We start from the raw sequence: 26,317 nt of genomic DNA, 5'->3' as shown, positions 1-26,317 counted from the left end.
GTGTTTGCAAACATTTTTTTCCCCTAATGTGATATGCATCCTGCTGGAGGCACTATCGCATGACCTTGTCCACAAGAGAAGGAGCCGTGTGTGTTTGTCTGAGTGTTAGGAAGATGGTGTGTGTGTGTGCACATCACGCATGCATCCAAGTGCGACTTATGACTGTGTGAGCAAACTGCCGATGGGTAAAGGCGGCAGTATCTGGCTTACCAAAGATATTTGTGGAATGTCCTTTCTTGGCGATGGGCTTTAGCTCGTTGTGACCCCAGCCGTACTGTCTGTAGCTGTCCCAGGCATGTTTCATCATCTAAAAAAAACAAACAAACAAAAAAAACAGTATGTTAGAAGAAGCAAAGTCCTTTGACACGTGTGACATCACTGTCACAAAAAACAAAAGGGACACAATCATACAGTCATCATGGTGGTATGATTTCAAGTTGCACTGATATAATTTTCATTTGAGCATTACATTGGTTTATTTACAGCAGCTGTTGTAGCCTGGGTTAGTTGTCATAGGAACGTGAAATCCACCAATCAATTCAATGCAAAACAATAGTGTTTTTCTACACACAGGCCCAATGGCAAAGCCTCGTCTTCTCTCTATATATATCATTATATTGCATTACTTCCTTTCAACCAATCATACAGACATCGGTCCACTGAACAGAGAAGAATAAGACTCTACTTTTCATATGAGCTTTGAAAAGAGGCTGGAAAAGAGGAGACTCGGGGAGGGAAGGAGGATAAAAAGAGCAAGAGATTGGGAGATGAGCCCTGACATGGAGGCTGATGCTGTGAAGAGGCGCTCCAGGGCAAACAGAGAAGATGACACAGCCAAGGGAGGAAAGAGTGCCAGCTTTTACTGAATCAGTGCTGCTCTCTATCCATTTCAAAACACCTCCTCCCCTTCGCAACTCTTACACATGTGGCATCGACAACAGAAAAAAGAAGAAGGCACATTTCCTGTCCATGTGGCCGTGTATTGTATATCACAGTCTCATTTATATGGATATCTGCTGATTTCTTGCCCTCTGTTGCAGTCTGTCTACATGACTGTTACCTCATCATCATTTCTGGTTAATGATGATCTCGGTTTTGACAAAGTGACTAAGATGTAGAGCTCTTCCCAATACCAATTGAAAGTTGGGGTTTCCCCAACTACAAGCTACAAAATTTACAAAAATGACAAAGTGCATCTCTGGCCCATAAAATATAGACCTGTCATTTTACGGCCACCAAGCTACACCAGTTTCCCTCTCTGTCCAACAGCCTGCCTCTTTATGCCACCATGAGCATCCAAATCCTCTTCCAACTTTCTCTCTCCTTGGAGCAGGCATGCAGCCAAGCTAATAAAGACAAGGGCCAGAAGTTTCATTGTGTTCTTGGCTTCGTGGCTTTCCATGACGCACTCCGTTCACGCACCGAGGATTATAAATCAAATTAATACGCACCGGGACATGGACACTTAAACGTTGGCTGACTCCCTCTGATATGTGTTGATTGGACGCTTCATCAAATTCTGATTGGCTCATATGCCAAGGACAAGCGCTGCAGTGCGGGGAGCTTGACAATGTTGACAAACTGCTTATTTAAAGGACCTTGGAATACTAATTGGACATTAGGCTACAAAATTCAGTGATTGATTCTGACAGCTACCGCTTGCCATCACAGTATCTTGGGAGATACATGCAAAGGATTGGGGGGAAGGGGGTGGATGGGCTTGCACTGACCCAGTGGCTGATGCACTCTACAATCAGAAGTAAAGCTCCTCAGTAATTTGCTGCAGAGAGGAAATAGCAGCCAAAATGAACACTCCTGTGACCTGTATTCATCAATATCCCTATGAAAGGGCACTGCAGGATGCTAGAAGGTGGCTATTAGCACCAAAGATATTATTATTATTATTATTTGGCTTTATGTTGTACTATGTAGTTCAGAGTAGGGAGCAGGAAATTCTGTTAAATTATCCATGTTCTTGTTCCACACTTCAAGTGTTGCTGGAATTAATCTGTTCATGGACACCTTCATAAGAACTTGAAATACCAATTTCATAACGGAAAAAATGAAAACGTTTTGTGTTTAAGCCAAACTGAACACAAAGCATCTAACACCGTGATAAACTGTGCAACAAAGGGTATGTTTAAGTTAATAAACCGTGTTCCCACCCACACTGCACCAAAGATTCCTCCACAAAACGTGCCGTGACACACGCCTTTACCTCTAGTCAGTGCTGCTGGTGATTACTTCTCTTTTCAGTTAGTACCCACTGTGAATTACTACATCTCGGAGTGTGGAGACATCCAACAGCTTGTGGTGTAGGATAAGGGGAGCCTGTTCAACTCTTCAGAGAAGCACCAGTAGAAACACAACGCTGTCGTTTCACATGATTCATCTTTTCTGTGGCAGCTGCTTATACTTATACTATTATCTTGCATATACTTTTAGTTTTAAAATCCCACTTCTATGCTATTTTGCATTTTCCCCCCCTCCAACCCTTCGATTTGAACTGCAACGAATGGACAAGCTAATGTTTTCCTAAGTTTTTTTTATTGGACAATGGCAATTTGTTTAAACCATTACTTACAAGATAAGAGGATTTTTCCCCCTAAAAAAAAGTATAAATTTGTAGCTTTCTCATTTGGAGTCTAGGCTGAATCTTACTATCTGCAAGTCTACCAGATCCTGCCTCATTAGTACTTGTCATGACTTGGTAAACATCCTACTGCTTTTTTGTTCTGCCAGGTCTGAAGAACAAACTACTTCAGAAAATGCAGAAAAATATAGCATTTATCCAGGTATAACAGCCTGATGTGTTTGTTGTTGCATTGTTTTTTCTTTTTTCTGCTGAAGACCGAAAACTGAAAGCTGCAATATGATGCAAGAGGTAGTACATAAGCGTTTTATTTATTTATTTATATCCGTTATCTGTCCAAGTATACATCTCACAGATTAAAAATCTCTTTTTCTAAGAGAGTTTAGAGACGAGGAGGAAAATGTTTCGCGTTTGGAAACAGCTCATCAGAAAATGTCTTCACTCACGATGAATTATTATTGCGATTTTGGCGAAATGCTGAGTATTGCAACAACATACATTTATCATCTTTTTAAGCTGTAAATTATGTCCTCAAAGTTAGACTGTCAAAATTTTGTTTATCCGATAAAATAAACATAATGTTATCTTACTTGGTTATTTTTTTTGCAACAAAATGGCATTAGCAAGTATACCAATACTGCAACCAAAACCTGCCATAAATGTTTATCACAGTCTGCAACTAATGAGGTCAAGTTGGGAATTATGTGCAATCTGTTTCTGATAATGCAGCAATTAACTGATAACTCGTTGAAGCTAAGTGTGCCCAGTGTTGGATGCTCTTTGAGTCGAGCCGGTTTCATGCAAGTCTGTTCAACTAACGTCATCTCAGGATGACTGTGCATGGGATGAGCCCTCTTGTTCATAGTATTCATTCAACTATTTAAATGTATTTTTTGAAATACTGATATTTGGTGTATCAGCATCCCTTGACATGTATCAAGATATGGCACGTCAATCCAGAACACCAATAAAGGGAGACAGTAGCACTGTCAAGAAATATGAATATGTCTGTATGTTCATAGGCATCTTTTGTTTTGTAACCATTATTTCTGAATGGCTACATTAGCCAGTGATCGAAGCGCTCACTTGTAGTATAGAGAATTTTTAGAAACAATCTCCTGGGAATTTCTCCTTATTTTTCCAAATCCAGGCCATTTTTTAAAAATTAAAAAGTCATTAGTCATAAACTGGATCATCATCAATCAGCACACTCGTCTCAGTAAGGCAGCCTGTCCCCATTTCAACTGCATAATGAAACACATTCACACATGGTTTCAGTGTCTGAAGACCAACTTAATAAAATCGTGTCTTGTTGTGTTCTGTGCCTAAGGATCGGGAAACCTGTGACTGAAGGTTTTTATTATCGCCCTCTACAGTGTTTTGCTTATTTTCATGCTTCCCAGTTTCTATACTGCAACTGCAAAAGTATTAATCATGCAACATTATACACTCCAGCTCACTCTGGAATGAACTGGCAGCCCAAGAGTGGCCCTGTGTTATTAAGGTCAGAGCCAGAGAGAGATTAAAAACCTCTCTTTCCCTCCCACACCTTATCAACTGATGAGCTTGAAAGTAAAAAGTGAAGTCTCACACACGGTGCAGGGTCCAATGGAAAAGGCAGTGGTATTTCTCATTTGAGGAATTTATTTGGCCAGCCCACAAAAAAGATTTGTCTTTCCATTTTGGTTGAGGAAAAAAAAAATGTAAAAAGCAGTCCGAAGTGTAAAAGTATTTAAAAGGTTAAAGCAAATAGTGAGAAAATGTTCCACTGTGAGATACACTACCAGTCAAAACCTTCTAATTTAATGGTTTTTCTTTATTTTTACTACTTTCTACATTGTAGATACATACTGAAGACATCAAGTATAAGAAGAAAGATATATGCAAAGAAAAAAATGCTAAATAACTCTCAATATGTCCTATGTTTTAGATTCCTGAAAGTAGCCACCCTTTGCTTTGTTGACAGCGCTGCAAACCCTTGGCCTTCTGTCAGTAAGCTTCATGATGTAGTCACCTGAAATGGTTTCACTTCACAGGTGTGCCTTGTCAGAGCTTATTTCTTGCCTTCTTAATGGGGTTGGGAGCATCAGTTGTGTTGTGCAGAAGTCAGGTTGGTGCACAGCTAACAGCCCTTTTTGACGAATGTTAGATTTCATATTATGGCAAAAACCAATCAGCTAAGTAAAGAGAAACAACAGTCCATCATTACTTTAGGAAATGAAGGTCAGTCAGTCTGGAAAATTGCTAAAACTTTGAATGAGGAGACTGGTGCAAATCAGGCCTTTATGTTCAAACAGCTGCTAATAAACCACGACTAAGGAAAAGCAACAAGCAGAAGAGTTTGTTTGGACCAAGAAACATGAGGAATGGACATGTGATGAAAACCTGATGGAAGACCTGTGCTTTGGTCTGATGAGTCCAAATTTGAGATCTTTGGTTCCAGCTGCCTTTGTGGGACGCAGAAAAGGTGAACGGATACTCTCTACACGCATGGTTCCCACCGTGAAGAATGGATGAGGACGTGTGATGGTGTGGGGGTGCTTTGCTAGTGACACTGTTGGGGATTTATACAGCATGGCTACAACAGCATCCTGCAGCGACATGCCATCCCATCCGGTTTACGTTTAGTTGGACCAACATTTATTTTCAATACGACAATAACCCCAAACACACCTCCAGACTGTGTAAGGGCTATTTGACCAAGAAGGAGAGTGGCCTCCACAGTCACCTGACCTAAACAAGATGGTTTGGGATGAGATTGACCACAGAGTGAAGGCAAAAGGGCCGACAAGTGCTCAGCATCCCTGCGAACTCCTTCAAGACTGTTGAAAACTATTTCAGGCGACGACCTCATGAAGGTCATCAAGAGAATGCCAAGAGTGTGCAAAGCAGTAAACAAAGCAAAGGGTGGCTATTTTGAAGAATCTAAAATATAAAACATGTTTGGAGAAATGTCCCACTTTTTTCACTACATAATTCTGTATGTATTCATTCATAGTTTTGATGCCTTCAGTGAGAATCTACAATGTAAATAGTCATAAAAATAAAGGGAAACCATTAAATGAGAAAGTTTGTCCAAACATTTGACTGGTAGTGTATGTAATAAATTACTGCAGCTTTGTATGAATCTCTCAATATGTAATGCATTTAATGCTGCTCCAGAGTCAAGAATGCAAAATAAAACCCTGATCTCATGGTAAATGGGCATTATTAAGACTGAAATGTGTGAAAACAGTCGGCAACCAATCTGTATTCTTACATAGACATAAAATTGTAAATTTATCCCAAAGACACGATGTCTTCTTAAATGTTCTTTATTCACAGAATCCAACTCCCTAAATCAAGACAATTAGCTGTCTTAGTCAAAAAGGCAGGTTTGGCTCCATCTTCATGGGTCTACACAATGTGTTAAAAGCTATGACCTTCACAATGGCAACCTGGTAGGCTGTTTGTGCCTGCCCTACACAAGAAGCACAATGTGCCCGTGGCCATTTCTTACCCAAAGTACCAGCAGCCATCATTCAGACACCCTTTATGGCTCATGTGCCGCAGTCTCATACACACAAACACAATTACAATGTACAGTCATGGACAACCACAGGGCAATGAAATATTCGTAAATCTCTCTCTAGCCAGCGGCTGCAACCAAGGCCATTACTCGAGAAAAAAATAATGTATATTAAAAAAATAATACAAAATAAATTATTTTTAAAAAAAAAAAATCAGCTCAGCTCACACAGAAGTGGGACACAATGACAAGCTTTTGGAGGTTTGGGGAGCTGGAGAGTTATGTGCTGCTTAGAGTGACCTCCAGAGTCAGTCTGACTGATTTAAAGCACCCGTCTGCCTGCCCTCATCTTTCTCATCTCCTTCCAACTCACCCCATGGAGGCCTCGTATCTGGCTTAACGGAAGTCCTTTCAGAAGACGCATTAGGGTGGTAAGAGTGTGACATCTGAATTGCCTCTTGCAGTAAATACATTCATGGCACTTAAGCAGAGGGTGGCAATAAATTCCCCATGAAATTGAGGCAGTAAAAAAGTCAAGATAGGCTGTTTTCAAGCAGCTCTGAAGCCAAGAGTTCAAGAGATGGTGGCTCATAATATGGTTACCTCTGTGTTATGTATGGAACCTCCATCCAAATCAAACAATTCCCCCCATCATGACGACAATCCTATCAATCTCTGGACAAAAATCAACGGGCGCCATGTTTCCAGGAGACAATGAGCATGTCTCAGAAGCCAGATTTTAATCCAAATGGTGATTGCAAGTTATTAAAGGCATTTATCAACAAGTAGAGATTACTAAACTCTTATTATAGTGAATTAAATGACTATCAGCGAGAGTAAGGCTTCCAGGTCCACCGGGAAGACAATGGCACCCTCTCACAGCAGCAGCCTCCCTCAACAGGACAACAAGCGACAATCCAAAAGCTTTTCCTGAACAGATTAAGGTGCTGATCTTGCCAAACTCCAAACATCTGGATCTAAGCAAACATCCAAAAAATACACTAGAAAAGTCCAAATCACAGAGGCTCAGCACCCCAGGTTAACCACAAAGGTTCTTTGTCCACGAGTTGTAGTTTCAAAGTACAAATTATTAGGCAGCTAGTTTTAATGTTGTGACTAACAATTGCATATGAAACTACCAATGAGTAATGGCCTATAAATAACTAAACATATGAAAGAACTCACAGTTTCAAAGGTAATGCATCATATTGACATTTTCAAGTCATAAAGAAGCTGCAATGCTTATGGATTTTATACTGATAATTTTTATCAAAGCTGAACTAGAAGAAAATGACTAAGATTAGAAGTGAGAACCAAGAAGACTATATTTTCCAGTGAGATGTTTTAAAGGGGAGAGGATGACTCACCCATAAGTGCAGAATAGAGTAAATATTAGACAAATAAATCAGGACTTTTTACATTATCTAACCATTTTTGCATTTTTTTTTTAAATCAACTAAGTACACAAGCTAAACAAGCCTATACCGCATCAAACTTGGAAAAGAACTGTAAGTGAACTTGACACTGTGACCATTTATAATAAACTTGTAGGTAAACATTTTTCACTATTTGAACATGCAGCTTGTTTTCACATCCAAAATATTTACTACATACTGCTGACCAATGTTCCCTCTAAGCTGCGCATGTTTGCGATTGCACACTGCTGGCACTGTCTCTGCGCACAGAAAATCTGCATTGTGCCCCCAAAAAAATCTAACCTGAATTTAAATTAAAATTAAAACTTTAACAATTCTGTTTTGCAGTGTTAGTCAGTGAGTGACTGGCTGCTCCCGTATGGGATTAGAACGATACCACCTTATCTCATAGTCCAGCCAATGATGCGATTCACATATACGCAGCTAATCAACGTCGTTGACAGACTATGACAGCGTCCTTATGTGCCGACACCGTTGTTTTAGCTAGCAAAGCGGCGTGGCTGATGTGGAGTGAAGCCACGTTAATGACAACGTGTAGAATCATTGGAGATGTGAGCAGGACAGACGGAACAATTGAAAAACCACAGTTATGATAAAAATATCTGCAATCTTTGGTTTTCTTCCTGAATACTGTCGTTGTTTATATTTACTGCAGGAAGAAACGGTAAAAACTGCATTTTATAAGGAAAACGCTTGAAAGCACTCAACACAAGCAAAAACAACACCAAAAAACCCAGCCTTTCCTATTGGTGGAAAAATGTACCATGTCAACCAATCAAGGGGGAAGTTTTGGGAGTGACACATCTCCGAGATGTGAGAGATTTGCGACGTTTAGCGCAAATCTTGTGTAGTTAGTGTGTAGTGTAGTCAATAGTTTTGTTGTGTGTGTCAGAACAATGAGGCGACTACTGAATGTTACAGGTGTTACAGGAGTGATACATCTCATGTTGTCAGGCCTGCAGGTATCAGGCTGTTGTTCTCCTTTATCTCTTAGTGGACAAATTATTTTTTGGAGTGGCACAAATAATTTGTGTGGCATCAAATTTGATGCAGAACAGCTGATTGTTCTGTAAATAGTTTGAAATGTTGAAAAAAACAAAAACCTGTTCTTTGCAAAACTCAGTTACTTTTTTGAAGAAGTAACTATATAATTCTTTGCCCAACATTGGTCTTTATATACTGCATTTTATTCAGACAGAGTTACAGGACTCCCAGACCACAGACTCATAAGACAAGTCAGAGCTTTATTTTAAAAAAAGAAAGAAAGTTGTGTTTTCAAAATTGGACTTCATGTTATTTTTACTTCCAATAGTGTGAACATACTACACAGGTCATGAACAATTTTTTTAAATTTTCATTGTAAGTGGGCTAAAGCAGTTAATTAAAAGTCATCTAACATAAATGTAAATGCTGTAATTTGATTATTTTAATAAACCATGTAACTTGGATGGACTTGATGCTGGCCAGCGTGACCACAGTGCACACGTCTGCTGCTGCTCACAGTGGTCCGAGGGATCGCTCAGGGAGTTTGTGCGTTCGCTCAGACACATGAAAAATTAGAGGGAACATTGCTGCTGACATAAAGTGTTTTCTAGGTGGATACATGAAATCGAGCTGTAGCCTTCAGTCTCTGAATAAATGTATGAAAATACAGTGAAAAAACACTCTTTATTTAAGAGTGTCTTTAGCAAGAATAAAAAGCCTGCAATCAGTATCTCAGACTCTGTTGCTTGTGAAGCTCGCACACAAGAATTTCACTCGCATGTGCTGTACCAATGTACCTGCACATGTGATGTGACAATAAAAGTGATTTGATTTGATTCAGACTAATCAACTTGAATGTACATCACACAGAAGGTCAGTCATGGACTTGTTGCTCATGATTCAATACCAGTTCACAGCATTTTAATATCTCTGCTTTGTGTTTTTGTATTGACTTAGAATTTCATTTCCTTGCGACTCGAAACCTGGTGATTCATTACTCATCATGGTTTTGGGAGCAGGTGGCTGAAAGTCTTTTAAAGTGGGCTCTGTTTTGGTTTAGTGTTATGGGCAAGAATGCACTTTGCACTGGAAATGTTGAATCATCATCCTGTTCACATTTAAATGCAGTGCTTACAAAGTGTTCTTAAAGAGCAGAACTGCTGAATAAATATGAAAGTTCAGGTAATCACTTGCACTCTGGAGCTTTGTCCATGTAAGCAGATGTCTGCACACCCAATGCAGCGAGGCCCTTGAATGTATAATGATCTGCATAGTGTATTGTAACAATGACTTGGATAATGGCTTTCAATCTGTATTTCATCTGTCTACTGAGTGATTTGTAGCTGCTGTGATAAGCACAACTACTAAACTTAGCACAAAAAGTAAGGAAATTTGTGTTTTATTGACTATTTCTTTGCTGTAACAATCCTTGGCAATAAATGTTGTAGCGCTGGAAAGCCTGTCATCTCCCCTTAAATGGTGTCACATTTGCATTTGTGGGTTGAGCAACAGAGTTGAGTATGCAAGTTGTGCCCAAGAAAAACTTGCCAAATCTTCTCTTTCGATGCCAAACAGCTTATTCTGCTATTGGCTCTTGTTTGGTGCCATTTACTGGACTGAATGATTAAAGATTGAAAAAAAAAAAAACAATTGGCAATTTAACAGTTTATTTATTTGATAACCAGAATCATCCACAGCCACAACAGCCTGGCATTTGTCACAAGTATGCCAATGTGATTGTTCTGGTCACGCTGGCACGAACAGAACAATCCGGCTGATCCCACAAGAGTTCAATGGGGCTGAGGTCAGGACTGCAGGCAGGCCGTTCCATCCTTTCCACTCCCAAATTCTGGAGGTAGTCTCCGATAAACCCTGTTGTGTGTAAGCAAACGTTTTCATCTTGAAGGACAGAGTTTGGCCCCAGACTGTGGAGATATGGGACTGCCACTCTTTGTGGAATCTCATTCTGATCTCTCTCAGCATTGAGATTGTCTCCAATGATGACAGGCCTCGTTTTTCCCATGACTGAGATGCTGCTCCACATCATCATGCTGCCTCCACCAAGCCGTTACCCTAATGGTGCAGCAAACAGCATGGCGTTCTCTGTGCTGTCTCCATACTTGTGTTTAAGCCACTCTTACAAGCCATCTGCTGTAGGCAGAATTTGGACAAATCACTGAACATAATGTTCCTCCACATGTTCAGATTCCAGTGCACATGTTGCTGAAACAAGCGCAATTGGGTCTGATGGTGAACAGGAAGTCATGCCAGGCCTCCTGGTAGCCCTGGCTGTGTGCAGTCTGTTCTGGATTCTCTGGGTAGAGAGCCCTATCATCCTGCAAACCTTGATAGTAGATCTGTAGACGACTACCTACACTTCTTAAGTGCAGACAGAATGAGGAAACTGTTTTCTTATGTTGTCAACTTATTGTAGATCCTCCATTATATGGAACTTGGCTTTCAATTTGTAGATGATACTAGCTCTCACTCCAAATAATGCTGCGTGTCTTGGTTTTGCAAAACTCCGGGCTGAAGTTGCCCTATGGGCCATATTAAGATCAGTCAAACGTGGCAGGGTTCATGCTCACAGGTGCTGCTAATCAGGCGCTAATCAGGCACCTAATAGTCAGCACCTGGGATATAGAAAATCAAAACAAGAGTCAATGACAGAATAATCTGTTAACTACCCCACAAATGCATTTTTCTTACAAATGTGGCACCAATTAAGGAGAAGAAGCATTGTTACAGAAGTAACACAGAAGTTATCCAAACACAAATTTTCTTACTTTTTGTGCAAAGTTTATATAAAATATTCATCAAATAAAGCATCCACTGCAGAAAGGTTGTTTTGGGAAAAAACATACTTTCCTTCGCTTGAGCAGTAAGAAAGATCTAATATTTCTTGGGGAAAAAAATCCATAAAATGCCACTTGCTGTAAATTTATGTTATAGGTTTGATGTGTACTAGCAACCTTGTAGTGCTATTTCTATCCCCAAGAGAGTATGAAGTCAATATTATTGTGAACAAAGCCAATATAAGACTACAATTGCTTTGTGATAAAAGACAATTACTGGTGAGTGGAAACTTTAATTATGAAGTAGCAACATAGATGTGGTAGTTTGCCCTGGATTCAGGTGCACACTTGATTACAGCTGACACCAGAGCTTGAAGGAAAACAGTCTGATTTTTCCATTCATGTTTCTCTGATTGCTAAGCTTGGAGAAGGACTGAAGAAGCACAACCGAATTCAATCTTTTACATAGAGGAGAACCACATAATTCCCCCATGAGAAAGCACTTTGAGACAGAAACTGCAGTCCAATTGCAGCTTTCTCTCTTTCGTCAATTGAGCCAGCTCTGAAATGTCAGACAGTTTCCTGAAAGTACAAAAAAAAAAGTTTTTTGCCATTCTTGCTCACTCTTAGGGAGGGAAATACAGTTTGATGTATGACGCTCATCCGTAAAAGCACAAGATATCCACACAAAGACAAGTGATCAAACAGAGTTACACACATACACAAGGCAGGCAGATATTTTGTAAACAGACAAGATAAGGAGGGGGGAAAAATCACATGACTGACAGTGAAAAACAGATTTCACTGTCAGCCCTGTGATTTTACTGGAAGGGAAGAGATGAAAAGATTAAACTGCTGTCATTTAGACTTTTCTATTGTTTAAATGACAGGAAAAAAATATTAGAGATAGAGCTGTTGTACTGTGGCAGCAGCCCAAAGGGATAGATGACCATTGTAAGTCGAGCCTGTCCTCTGCCACTTTCAATGTCTCTCTCTCTCCATCACCTGAGGTGTAATTGAGGCTCATTATGCCTGTCCTGTACTTAAAACAATCAGAACGCTCTCTGCCTTTCACCCGATAAAGGTATTCGACACCAGCTCTCCAGCAAAGTGCAGTTAAGCTCTTAGTTTTGGCTGACAGACATGCTCTACCATCAGATATTTCCAGAGGTATCAGCTAATGAATCAGCAACGCGGAACATACACTACCAGCATTGGCTACTCCTACACTTCCATTTAACCTTCAGCAAAACCGTTTATAGCAGATTAGCAACCCAAAAGAAAGAACGAAAAACTCCGTGTAAGGTAAATAACAGACCAAAACCGAGGAGCCCAAACTGCAAAAGCCTGGTTGTGTTTAGATTTTAAGTGTAAGTTATCAGGTTCCTGTCCGAGGAGCTCAGGCAATGCACTGGGACGCACTGTTGGGTCTCCATCCAATAGGATGGAGAGGGAATGGAGGGTAGAGGAGGGAACAAACAATTTACCAGAACTTACCAAAAAACAAGTACAAGTGAGATTAACAAATGACAGAGGAAAACACAAACACACACACATAATTTTTATTCAACCAGTTTAGGATGACAGGGCACATGACAACATGGCCAATAACTTTAAAGCTGTTGAGACAACATCTGAATGTTCTGAATGTTCACTCTGTAGGTTAAGGCTACAACTGCTTTGCGATAAAAGACTATTACTGGTGAGTGGAAACTTTAGTTATGAAGTAGCAACATAGATGTGGTGCAGCAGTACCGGTAGATTTTTTTTCCTTTTCTATATGTGAACAAATCTCAAAAGTACACTTTCTTGACAAAAACTCTCTGAGCTTTATCTTACTACTTTAAATTATTCTTTTCACACTCATCTGGTAGCAGGACAGTGAACACGTACAAGTTAGAGCAAAGCAATACTGACAAGTGGAGCTGGAAGGAAGAAAACAAGGACATCGTCAGGGATCGTCATGGTTACTCTTAATTTTTTCAGTAAGGTACAGTACTCTAAACTATTCTGTGTACATGCACAGTATGTAGACATACCTGTATGATATTTTTAATTACTGAAGAAAGAAAAGCCTTTGAAAAACAAACGTTGGCTAGTACCCAACAAAGGTTTGTGGTCAGGGGTTTGTAACTTGATGATCTAGGTGTGACAACATAGCAATTCCTATAGGCAACCTGGAGCCAAGTCATGAAGGGCTTTAAATGTAACAGACAATCAATTCCAATTTACAGACACTCTAATGTATGATAGATGACTGTTCTGCAATGTACGACAAAATCACTGTGTAGTTATCATCATCGAGTTACTCTGATTTCTACCTCTAATAAAGAAAGTTGTCTTTTTCCAAACTTCAATGGTGACTTGTAATGATATTCAAATGCTTTGAGTAATCGAACACTGATACGCCATTACAGCTCTCCTATCATGGTTAGTATTTATTAATATGTAAAAACATTACGGCATACTGCGAGCAAACAAAGCATTTTCTCTACTAATGGGGCGGAAAAGCAATTCAACCAGTATTAATATTTAAGACTAAACCTTTACTTGCATTGTTGCACTGTGATATCAGTGACTGGACCTCAACACATTTGACACAAGCTGTGATAAAATACTGCTGTCTCATCAGATCTCTGTTCCTCAAACTAGGAGAGGGTCCCGTTGGTGGAGAATAGAGCCCCATGGTGGAGCATGGACTACCAACAGAAAACATGGAGTGAAACTAAACTGAAGGACACTATTGTGCAGACATACATTTCAGAGCCTTTTTTATTTATTTTTAATAATAGACTAAAACAAATTGTGTTGAGGGTATTACCTTTTAGCGTGCTTCAAAATGAAGCACAACAGACAAAGTTTGAGAACTTGAACTTCTCATGTGATTGAGGAACTTTATGTAAGCAAATACTATGAAGACATGAGATAGGAAGGAGGACTTTTTTCCAGGATAAAACATCAGAAATATATGGAAGAGGATTAGAGCCACTGAAGAAAAAAGTGGGCATGTCTTTTTTTCTTCTTGTCCAGAATGCTGAGACAAAAGTCAGAATGCTGAGACATGCACACTCCCCTGTCCCTGAAATAGTTTGACAGAGTCTTTGGCCTTAAATAAAAAAATAAAAAAAATAAAAATAGGCAGAACCTTTCCTCCATTTCTATTTCTCAAAGGCATGTCCACCTGCGTGTTTAGAGTTGCCTTCAGCTATGACCTCCAACACTTACTGCTAATAAGGTTCATCGCAGTAACATCCAGATAACGAAGCAGGGAAAAAGCTCTAATTATTCCAGCCTGGGAGCATTCGTCTATATTCCAAGATGGTTACCTCCAGTGCTAACATTGTGCTGTTGAAATAATCTATGCTGTGACTTATAATATAAATGTTTCTTGCTAATGAGCTCTGCTTTCCAGACGCTTGCTTCCATTGTCCTGACAGGAGATGATTCTGCGACTGGGGAATTTAGATTTTATGTTTTACTATGTTTCATTTATAGAAGACAAATGGCTTTAATGATCAACACTCTCCCCTCTGGATTAGTGTTCTGTTTTTCAGAACCTTTCTTCTGCCCTTATTATTTGCTCGCCCATATCGTGTGGATATTGTTGCCTTCTCCTGAAGGGATGGATTGTCAAATGTCACCACTTAACCTCGTGCTGCAAAAGGCTGGTTACAAGAAAGCATTAAGCCTTACACAACCAAACATGATTGCCTCAAAGAAAACAAACAAACAAACAAAAAAACAACGCTTGTAGCTCAGCCCCAATACACAATACATGCTCTAAAGGAAGTAAAACTCAGATAACACAAAGCCTGTTTATATTGTGTAGATTCTCTTTCCCTGTAGCCTACTTGTTGTGTTAGATACAAATAATACACAGTGTTGTCTGAAGATGAGAAGTGCCCGTTGTTCAGCAAATCAATATGGAAATCCTTATGATTTTATTAAGACTTGTAGCTACCAATGAGGGAGAATCCTTCGAGGCGACTTTTAAATAATGCTGAATAAAGGAGCTGAGAGTTGAGGGGAAGGATTTAATAGTAAGAAAGAGACTGAGGTGGAAACAAAAATAATTGAAAAGAATGATAAGATCAAAATAGAAAGAGAGAATGAGGGCTAAGAGCAAGAGGAGGGGAAGACTTGGAGAGCCAGAGAGAGTGTGAAACAGAATGATGAAAGCTAAGCTGTGCCCTACCCCGGAGGCAACTGTGCTACAAACACACACACTTGCAGTATAGACCCGGTGTGCAGACAACATATGAGGCCATCTGCCAAACACTATCAGGCCTTCGAAAACACGACTGGGGGAGGACACCTGTGAGAAAGAAAGATTTGACACAAGAGATGGAGGAGAGGACACTCATGGGTTCAATTGCAGATTTTTCACATCTCCATCGGAAACCTTTTCTGTGTCTTTATGGGCCGATGCACCTGGATAGCGGCACCTTTTAGACAGCACTTAAAGAGGGCTGCTTTGGTCATTGATTTATCTGGGCTTTACAGCCGCAGTCCATAGCTCTGTAGGGAAACACACACAGGTGCTACCTCCAATATCAGCCACAAATCTGTAATCGTTTGCTTTTGCTCTGCAGTCACATTTGAGCGACTGCTAAGCCAAGTCGCCAATCGCTTCTGTGCCCCTCAGACAGTACAGTGTATGCTGATGATCCAAAAATACTGCATTATTGACTGAACGTTTTCATGTTTAATCTATTGTCCACTTAAATTAGAGCTTCTGAATATAGAACCTGTATTAAAATGGGCAGAATTCCTAAACGCTTTGCACTGGACTTCAAGCCTGGATGTCTGCGCTTCAATCACATTTTAATTTTTTGATATCAAATCCATTGTCCAAATACTTACAGGCCTAAATGTAAGATACTGTAAAGCCTTTGTATGTTGAGCAATGTGTTAGCAACTCTTTAACAGTAACATCTCAGCACATAGACACTGTGACAACATGTTAACATCACTTAACAACTGGAACTCACATCTGTGCCCATCTCTCATCTACAGTACTATAGATTATACTATAGATATAGCAAAAGCTCAAAATTGTAGTCTTTAGCAGTAAGGTCCCAGTAAACACCATGTCATTTCCAAATTGCAGTGCTCATGGAAATTATAAAGATCCATTATTTGCATTTTTAAAAAGTACCCTTTCTCGTCTATTAGATTTGGTTTTGATAATCAGGTATTCCTGTGCAATGAAGCACCAAATAATATTAACCTTCAGCTTTAGTCTGTCTTAAATCTTAAACATTTTTGTCAAGACCAGCAATTAACAAAACACAAATCCATAATACAGCGCCTGCTGATGAATTATAAGTGTGGCAACAGCTATGGAGAGCCAAAAACAACAAAAAACTGAAAATGAGCACGTTCCATCTAGGAAAGCTGTCGCCTGTCAATATAGAGCAGAGGGAGAGCACTGCAACCTATAAGTACATTTAAATACAGCAAATGATTTAGTTTACTTTTATAAGTGGACAGATAACCGGTGAATAGGTAAAAAATGGTGCAACTTAACTGGTTTGGTGTTTGTCCGTCAGATACACAACAAAGCACATTTTTTTGTAGAACATGCAAGCGGCCGTCATTATTGTCGTATTTGTCGGACTAAGGTGCTCGTAAATCTGGGCGTAATCTGGGTCCTAAACTCTGTATTCTTCAGGTCAAACAACACTGCAGCATCACTGAGAGTTAAATATGGAATCAGAACGATGCCACCTTGAAACGAAACCGAAAAAAAATATTGTAACTGAAATTCAGTTACAATATTTTGTAACTGAAATTCAGTTACAATATTTTTTTCGGTTTCAATATTTTTTTCGGTTTCGTTTCAAGGTGGCATCGTTCTGATTCCATAGTTAAAAACTGTCTAAATTCTTTCATCTTTAATAAAACGATCAGCATTGCTGCTTTATCAGGTGTAACTATGACGTTTAACATCCAGGCATCCACGAAAACAGAATTCATTACATTTAACGGAGTTAGAAGTTAGCAGGAAGTTAGCTCACTAGTTTCACTAGTTACCTAAGCATGATATAGCATGTTCTGACTGAGAGATTTCTGAAAAAAATCAAACGTACAGCTCTGCTATCACTTCTAACATAAATGAAGACAGGAAGCTACACCACAGTGACGTTTGTAGGGTTACTGAAGTTGGGCTAGCTGGTATATAATGATGTGCTACATGATCGCTAGCGACACAGCTATGTTAGCATAACATAAACTGTGAAGCTGGAGGATGAACGGTAACACTTTCCCCCTCGATAAAAGTTAACGTGAGGGTTCCTGATGGTTAGAGACAAATGCAATCGCATGGCAGGATGCTGTAAACGGACCAAACTTCAGTCAGGAGAACAACTGAGAAAATCCATCCACAATACAAGGTTAGTCATTAATATACTGCAACAACATGGGAATAGAGCAGCTGTGATAGAATACAGCATTAATGAATCAATGATACAGAAGTGGAGGAAGCAAGAAGAATGAGTTGAATGAAGTTTGATTTATCTGAGTGTTTTGTTGCCTTATAATCCTGTGCACCTTATGGTCCAAAAAATACATATTTGACTTTTTTATTTGGCACACTGCAGTTTAATGTAGCAAAGCACCTCTTTTTAACTTCAGTGGATATTATACATGGTTATGCTCAGGATATGTCAGCCCATTTCTACTAGAGATGCCCTTTGGTTAAACTTTCAGCAAGGAATTTGCATTTGCACTGTTAAATGTTTATATAGCTTTAATGCACATAAAAAAAAAAACAGCTGCTTGTTTTAAGTGAAAATAAATGGATGGGTTTTTTTGCGCTAGTAAAGTTGTGGAGTTGTATTTTGTCTCGCAGAAATTATATTGTTATTGCAAATTTTCAAATATATATCGTGATAAATATTTTTGGCCATATCGCCCTGCCCTAATAACTGTCATAACTTAGAAGTAGGTTTGCAGGAGACTGTCCACATGCTTAGCTGTAAAAGTAAGATGACAAGAGGCCAATGGCCCAGTGGCCATTGGCCTCTTGTGGGGGTCTCAGTGGGGGTCTCAGTGCTTGTAATATGTTTTCTATGTTTTGCAGAGGAATTTGGTGTAGCTTGGGTGAGGGGAGATGGACTTTTATGACCGACAAGAAGTCACACACCCACACGCACACTCACTCACATACACACACAGGTACGCACAAACACAGAATTTACAACACACTATGTGGGTTTTACGATGGGGTCGCTTCTATAAAACTGGTTGTAACAAACAAAGAAGTGAAGATCTGCAGAGGGACACCGGCCCTGTACATCTCCCCTTTAGAAGGTGCATGTGCAACTGAAGATGAATAAAGGTTTTGTGAAATGACTACTGAGTCCGGTGCAGTCTCTGGAGGCCTGAGGAATAAAAAAAGAACCGGGGTAAAACTGCTTTACGTAACATTTTCAACAAATATATATTTAAACTACAAAATAAGAAACTTTTATTTTCTTACAAGTGGTTGCTTGAGTTTTGAGACCACCAGAAAACTTCTTACCCAGCAAACAATCCAAACTGATTATACAACCGGAAACAATCATTTGCAATCAGTGATCCTTCGCAGCCACGGACTGAGCGCAGATGTCAATTTGAAGCAAATCAAAATAACTTCAAAACTGATGCAGGAGAAACACTGTCAGAAAAAAAGTCAGGCGGTTGAAATAACGCCATGTAATCTGGGTGGTAACAGGCTGCTGACTGTCTACATACAAAATGAACAATGACAAGAAGATGGATGCTGAAACATCCCTTTGGACTTGAATTCATGGCAGCAAAATGCAGGCCAATAGGCTGCCTCTAGCCGGGATTTAAAAGAGGAAAAAAGAAAAAGCTCCAGCTTCGCAGCCGCAATTGTTTTGCAGAGTGTGATTAGACTTTCTCCTTGGAATCACAAGGCAATCAGGAAAAGGGTAGTGTACTGTGCCGTAGCCCATACAGCTGCTACTTTCTTGCTCATTTGGGAGTGTTCGGCATTCTCTCTGAATGGTAATTATGAAAGGAACAAAAAGGGGCCTTTACGGACAAAGGCGGGTTTGGAGTGAATGGGCCCTGCTCCCATACGCCATGAGTGTTTTGACTCCAAGTGCTGTTTCATGGGAGACGATACGAGGCAATTATGCAGGAGAACTTGCAGGGGGTGAGAAAGGAAGAGGAGCACGGAGAGGGAGATACGCTGGGCCTGGCATAGAGAGCGGGACCAGATAGCACCATCTGCATTCTGCACGTGCACTGTCCGTCTGGCTCGCTGTTGCTTTCAATAAAAGCTGGAGCTCATGAAGACAGGCAACAGAAAAAGTATTCAAATATACAGTACAGAGGAGGACTCACTGGGCCGCACATACACCACACACCAATCCTGCACTTTACTGCAAGACATGGCACTGATTTAACTATGTTAACCAAAGCTGCCACAGTGAAAGGATATAATATCATAAGTGGTATTATACTGTTGGTCCCATGCTGGCAAACGCATACAATGGCACCTGCGTTTCTCAACACACCAACAAATCTCCATTTCCTGCAAATAAAATCTTTAGCAAAAACTAAGATAAGATGTATTTGCTTAAAATGGTAATATGTGATTAAAAGTGCAAATGTTTTGCAGCGCTGCTGTCAAAGAACTGAAAACAAGCACTAACTGTATGTAACAGCTGAGTCTAATAAGCTATGAATATGAAAACGAGCTCTTTCTTCTTGCTGCATTAACATAACCATATCAAAGCAAAAGGGCTTGAAATTGTTTTCATCTGAATTTCTAGATCACTGATGTGCACTTTAATTTTTTTTTCACCTTTCCTGCGTGGGAGGGCCATTTTTGTTTTTGCCCTCACTGGGGGGTTAACAAACAGAGATTGACTTCTTATTTAAAATGAATCAAATCAAGAAAAGCAAGAAGAGACTGATCACGTTACCTCTCTTATCTTGTCTCGTTTCTCTTTGACGTCGGGTTCTGGGGGCTCGCCGTCGCTCACGCCCACCACCTTAGGCATGGGTACCGGCGGCAACGGTTTGGGCCCTACGTCCTTCTTTTTCAGGTCCTCCATCACTTTGTTCTTCTCCGTCTGAATCTCGGCCTTGAGCTCCTCACGTGACTTTCGCAGCTTCTCCTTTGCCTCCTGCAGTGCTCGCTCGTGGTCTGCACGGATCTTATCCCGCAGGCTCTCCTCCTCTTCCCTACAGGAGGAAGGAATAAGATAAGCTTTACTTCTTTATGCTCTGCTTTGATTTCCATTAGACCTCACAAGTCGGTTGCTCATCCCCACAGTGAAATTAGAAGGGTTACTGTAACCATAGCTAACACGCACACAAAAAACATTTGGTGAAGAAAGGTGTACAGAGAGACTTGTGCTTGAAATTAATTAAAGATGGGCATTACAAACAAACTCTGACCCACTAGGAAGTTGATATTTCATTATTTTTGGAAAATAAAACGAAAATATTTACTGTTTACCTTTTTTACATTGATATTTAATAAACTATTGAATTTCTTTAGGTCAGCAGGTTGAGGATCACTGCAACAAACATCTGCAGGAAACCATTTTACTCAGATGATAATGAAAACACAAAAAAAAACATTTTCTCAGGAGAAACCTAACCCCAACCCCATTAATCTGCAGTTACATCAGCTCCAGGAAATGGGACAGGTGTGGAGGAACACAATGAGGAGACCAGCGATGGCAGAATGACAAACATCATCTGTGGTTCCACATGACGGTACAAACCCTAGGGGTGTTGACAAGGCTCTACCCCGCGAGGATGTGCTTCAGTAATGAAAAACAAACATAGTGGGGAGCTGAAGCAAAGGTGACAGGAGGCCGACGACACTTTGCTGCTCTTCTGTGGTCACTGAAGTAAGGAGAAACTGAAAGAATCTCTTTGAATCTCTCCCTGCCCTCATCCGGGTTTGCACAAATATAATTTCAGCCACATGTCAGCTGATACGCAGCAGAGGTTAGCTCTTTCAGCTGCTGACAAATGAAGACAAAATGAATGACCAGTTCAGCTGGAAATAACTAACCACCATTACATTTATGAATACAAAAGTATATTTCTTACATTTGAAATAACAAATTTCATTACAGTAAATTCTAGCTTAAAAACAGCTTTTTCCCTTTATATGCTACATTATTTGATTTTTATTTTACCAAATTACATGCTACTTATCAAATATGAAAGAGATCTGACCCATCTTTAAATCAAAACTAAAAAAAATATATATCTGCACATAGGACACACACTACAGACTCACTGCCTTGACACTTGTCTCTAATATTTTCATTACTCCTTGATGCACTGCTTTAGTTGTCAGTGTCCTAAATGCTTTTTTAAAAAAAACAAACAAAAAAAAACACAATAAATGAGGAATCTTCAAGCTTGCACTTCATCTGACTGCAAACACATGCGACTGTTTATTAATGACCTACAGTGTGATGCCTCAAAGGCATTTATTTCATTTATCTTTAATGTTTGCTTAAAGTAGTTCTTTTGTATGTATTTAAGTTAGAAAGAACAGTAAAAAGAGTTAAAAATGTTAAGAAGCTTTAATTTTGAAGGTGAACTTGCTAATAACCTCACTTCCTGGTGGGTTACCTGTATTGCTTCATTTCCTGTTTAATTGCTCTTCCTGGTTCTCTAAGAGGGAGAGTGACATGTGGTCTTGCTCTGAGGCTTATCCACAGCCATCCACTTGGGAACATTGTTCAGGCAACGCCGTAAGTGTATATATTTCACGAAGGTGTTAAAAAGGCATAAATAGCGGTATTTGTGAAAAATTATATTTTATTTGTGATTCATGGAGGTTGATTTGTACATGTTAAAAAAGGCAGTTTTGATGATCATTACTGTTGCTAAAGCTAACACGAAGGTGTAAGGTCACATTTTGAGTTATTTCGTGATGCAATATTTATGTAAACGATCATTTTTTCTATTCTGTATTTCTTTTCAACTACAGTTTTCACCGCTTGTCAAATGAAGATTCTGAGTAAAAAGTCAACTCTACTTGGACTCGTGTATTCATTGACAGAGGTTTAGCTTGGTGTTTGATCGGAGTTGCTACACTCTGCAACAGAACACTACATACAGTGTAACAAACACAGGAAATGTGGGAGGAACTGATAACCTGCTGAGCTCCATGTGGACTCAGCTGCAAGTCTCCCCGGAGTTACAGTTCAACATCTCTAAGAAGATGAGAAAAACAACTCACTGGGTGTGTGTGTGTGTGTGCGTGCCCATGTGTGTGTTTCCCTATCATTGAAACATGCATATTAAAAAAAATAAACCTCGAGCCTTCAACACTACACTATGTATTAGTTTAATTTCAAATAAAATCAATAATCCTGTAAAGTGCTGCAGCTATTCTACAATGACAACGTTACTTTACTTAAAAGCCTGGTGAACAGCGTTTAGCACAGAGGATGCCAAAGAATTTTCTTAAGTGTTTGTAGAATGATTTTTAGTGTTTTCTATATCAGCAGTTAGGCCATGAATACAAATAGGTCACGAACAAGAGAAAAATAAAAAACCTAAATGTTCTATATGCGGTTTTGTTCTTGTAGACCTGCGTGTGCTCATTAATTTACTTATTTATTAACTTGTAATGTTTCAGCGTCCAGTTCTTAGCCTGTGTGGTTTCTTATTCGTTATCAATATCCGGTCATGACTTGGGTATTTTTCCCTCTGTTCAGGTGTTTTTCATGCACGTTTACATGCTGGCGTGTACATCCATTCTCAGCCTGAGACTAAAATTACTGCTAATCAGGAAAAGAAAGAAATGGTTAGCAGAGTGAGGTGTGAGACAGCCTGCATTAGAGCAGATGTCTTTATGTACACCTGGTTGATAAAAGGTGATGATATAACGCGAGCTAACTTCACAAAGAGAGGAAGCCTGTCCAGACCCACAAGAGCAATATAAGGAAAGAGAATAATGTTTAGGTTTTGCTCCTGTATGAGAGCCGCCATACTGCATGAAGCCAGACTTCTGCTCCTTGTTTTGCATCCATACCAAAGATTTTAAAAGAACAGAAAAAAAGAAAAGGAAAAAAACTACTGACAAGTGGTAGGGTTGCTTCATGGATGAGCTTAGGTTATTTCTAAGCATTAATCTCACACAGACACACAAATGTCACATTAGTCTGCTAAGGAGGCAAATGTCAGCAGTGCTAGCACCAGCAGCCTTTTTTCCTCCACCTGTGCAGAATGCAATGCCTAATGAGAAGTGCAGACAGTGGCTGACCGTTTTAACTGTTTTCAGCGTTAGGTTTCACTCCACTACAAAGGGATCCCCGTCGTCCCCGTTTCTGGGGCTAAGCTAAAGGACCAAAACAGCACAAACATGAACAAGAGCAGCGCATACACAGGTTGTTAAACTAGATGTTAAACAAATTTTTGACTCTGCTACCCGCTGCAAATAAACTGCTGCTTCAAAGACTGAGTGTCAAATATGGATGTGCACATACGAGTTGCATGCCTCACTGCACGCAAGAGAATAGACTGCCTACATCTATGGACACAAAACAAAATTGAGCCAAAGCTGAAAGATCAGATGGACATGGAATAAAGGCAGTAAAAAGCTGCCAAAAAACAGAACAAATGTATTAACCCTGTCATGGACTGCTGACCTGTCCAGGGAGTCTTAATTGGACAAACAGTTAAGAAAATAGGCAGGTGAAAAATTACATAGGAAAAAGAACAGGGCTATAAGACAAGGCTGGATAGGGGCTGTGTTTGATCACCGCCCATTTTTCCCGTTACACTACTTAACCTGTTTATGTTTGACTGGAAGTGCAACCTTTCCGAAGCTGCACAACAGACTGGTTAAACCCTGGCCAGTTCAGTATATCCCACTGTGTGGGTAGGAGGGGGAAAAGGTGCAAAAGATATGTAGAACAATAACAAGCAAACAAAGTGTGAAGGAAAGCATAAGAGTGTGTGACAGAAAAGAATATGTTTTATACTAATTATCCTTCAAACGGCACAGTGTGCATCCATTTTCTAAGTCTGTCATGATGTGTGGCCAGCAGAGACCAAAATAAACAGCTCCAAGTTATGCAACATCGCCCTGGAAACAACTCATAAATATTCATTATTGCAACTCAGCATGTCTTGACTTTAATTGATAGAAAACACATTTCGAAACAACATGGCATTTACTGTGAATGCAGGTGAATGTTCACATCGTTAGGGATGCTTCAAATGTGCTGCTTTTGCTTTGTAGGGATTTCATGTATGTATTGTTCTTGTACAGACTATAATCCTGCCTGTGTGTCACTATATTATCTGTGATTTGTGTGGGTGTATGCGTGCACATCTGCTTCCTCTATTTTGGGCTCTTTGATTAGGTCTCAGTGTTACAGAGCCTGCACTCTTGGATTTGGATTTTGAGTGCACGTACAGCCAAATGGATGACAGTATAGTCAATAGTACAAGGTTTTCCTGCACACAAAGAAAAGTTTGCCTCTCTCTCAGGATTGTGGTAGCATTTTTTTATATGGGTTTTTTCAAGTTTTTGTATCAAATGGCCAGAAAATCTCCAAATAATAAGGAAAAGTGCTTCGGTGGCTCCTTTATTGCCTTCCTTAGCTGAAGATACAGTGTGCCATCCGTTATGAAAAGAGTCAAGATAATGCCATTCCTCAATTCACAGCAAAGCACTATCCGAACATTCATGAAAACCATCAACATAACTGACAAAGTAGTCGAGGACATGCAAATGCTACTTGCATTTTCCACTTCATGCAATATATTACACATCTACTACTACTGTAAACCCATTAAACACACAGGATAACTATGAAAATCATGCTAATAAGGAAATTGCCGCAGACTGTGTGGTCCTCACTGAGGTTTGAGAGGCATTTCAATTTGGTTTATAACAGATCTGATACCAGAAACAGGTGAAAACTTATTCAGTCCATACATATTGCTGAGAAAAGAGTTCAGTTCAGCCCTGTTTCATCACCAGTATCATCGAGGAGCAGAATTATGTAGATCTCAGCTCTAAACACTCAAAATGAGAACAGACCTAATATGTTCCTCCTTTAAAATTCCAACTTTTGCAATGAGATGTTTTTTTTTTAAACGAGTTGTTCTGTTCTGCATAAAACAAGGTCAAATAAAGCTAAGGTGAAGTAAGTTTCACATTTTGTACTCCGTCTTCTAGACATTGTAGTTTCAACAAGCTTAAGCGTGGCGTTAAGGAGTTTTCTCCAAGTACAGTTGGATTCTCTGTGAATCAGATTTGTCATTTCCTAAGTCCTCATAATTTTTCCTTTTCCTTGATCTCATGATGTTTTCCATCAAAGTCAAAGAAAAGTTTTTACGGTAAAGAATCATTTTGGGACTTCTCAAACGTACCAACTGCACGCAATTTGAGGGAGGAAAATCTTGTACGTAAGACTGTTGAGATGTATTTGTCCAATAAGATAAAAATAAGACTATAAGACAAAAGACAAAAATAAATGTGTTCATTAGCATGTTCTACGACCACGCATATGTAAAATTGCATAGCATTACGATTTCAGTGCAGCATGATCAGTCTCTGACTACTCCAACCACAGCACTACATGCTAACTCATGTTATCGACATAGTTAGCCCAGAAAAAATACCTACACATACCTACTTCTTTACTATAACTAGTAGGTAAGAAATTACCTCACAGAAGAATCTGTTGTGAACTTCAGATGTACACATGGATCAGAGGCCGAGGGCTCAGTGTGAACCTGGGGCAGGACAACCATCATCTTTGCCATTACCCATACATTTTCTATTTAGCATTCTTTGATGAGACATCTCCCTCCTATAAGTCTCTGTTTAAACTGGCACCACATCTGTTGGAGTAAGATTCTGCTCCATGCGTTTGCAAACACAGAAAGTCAGAATGCTGTCCCCTGAGGCACAAACACCAAAAATTACAGACCAGTGCACACCACCACTTCTGCTGAATTCCTCCAACACAGACATAAGCCTCCTGCAAAC

General features: G+C 39.7%; 1 protein-coding gene and 1 long non-coding RNA gene across 6 annotated transcripts in view; one reads left to right on the top strand and one right to left on the bottom strand.

The window, feature by feature from the left end:
* Positions 1-26,317, bottom strand: part of man1a2 (mannosidase, alpha, class 1A, member 2) — a 141,101-nt gene that overhangs the window by 88,706 nt on the left and 26,078 nt on the right. For all 5 annotated transcript variants that reach the window (XM_082509514.1, XM_082509518.1, XM_082509517.1 and 2 more), the window contains exons 3-4: positions 20,256-20,517; positions 211-307 (exon numbers count right to left, since the gene is read on the bottom strand). In XM_082509514.1, the coding sequence (XP_082365640.1) occupies positions 211-307; positions 20,256-20,517 (359 nt within the window). The remainder of the gene's footprint in view (positions 1-210; positions 308-20,255; positions 20,518-26,317) is intronic.
* LOC309691675 lies at positions 21,971-22,341 on the top strand. The gene is made up of 2 exons (XR_014272078.1): positions 21,971-22,055; positions 22,295-22,341. It is a non-coding gene; the product is annotated as an uncharacterized lncRNA (long non-coding RNA).

This window comes from Aulonocara stuartgranti, assembly GCF_965226115.1.
Source record: "Aulonocara stuartgranti genome assembly, chromosome: 16".
NCBI classification, from domain to species: domain Eukaryota; kingdom Metazoa; phylum Chordata; class Actinopteri; order Cichliformes; family Cichlidae; genus Aulonocara; species Aulonocara stuartgranti.
This window is presented reverse-complemented; position numbering and strand designations above follow the sequence as displayed.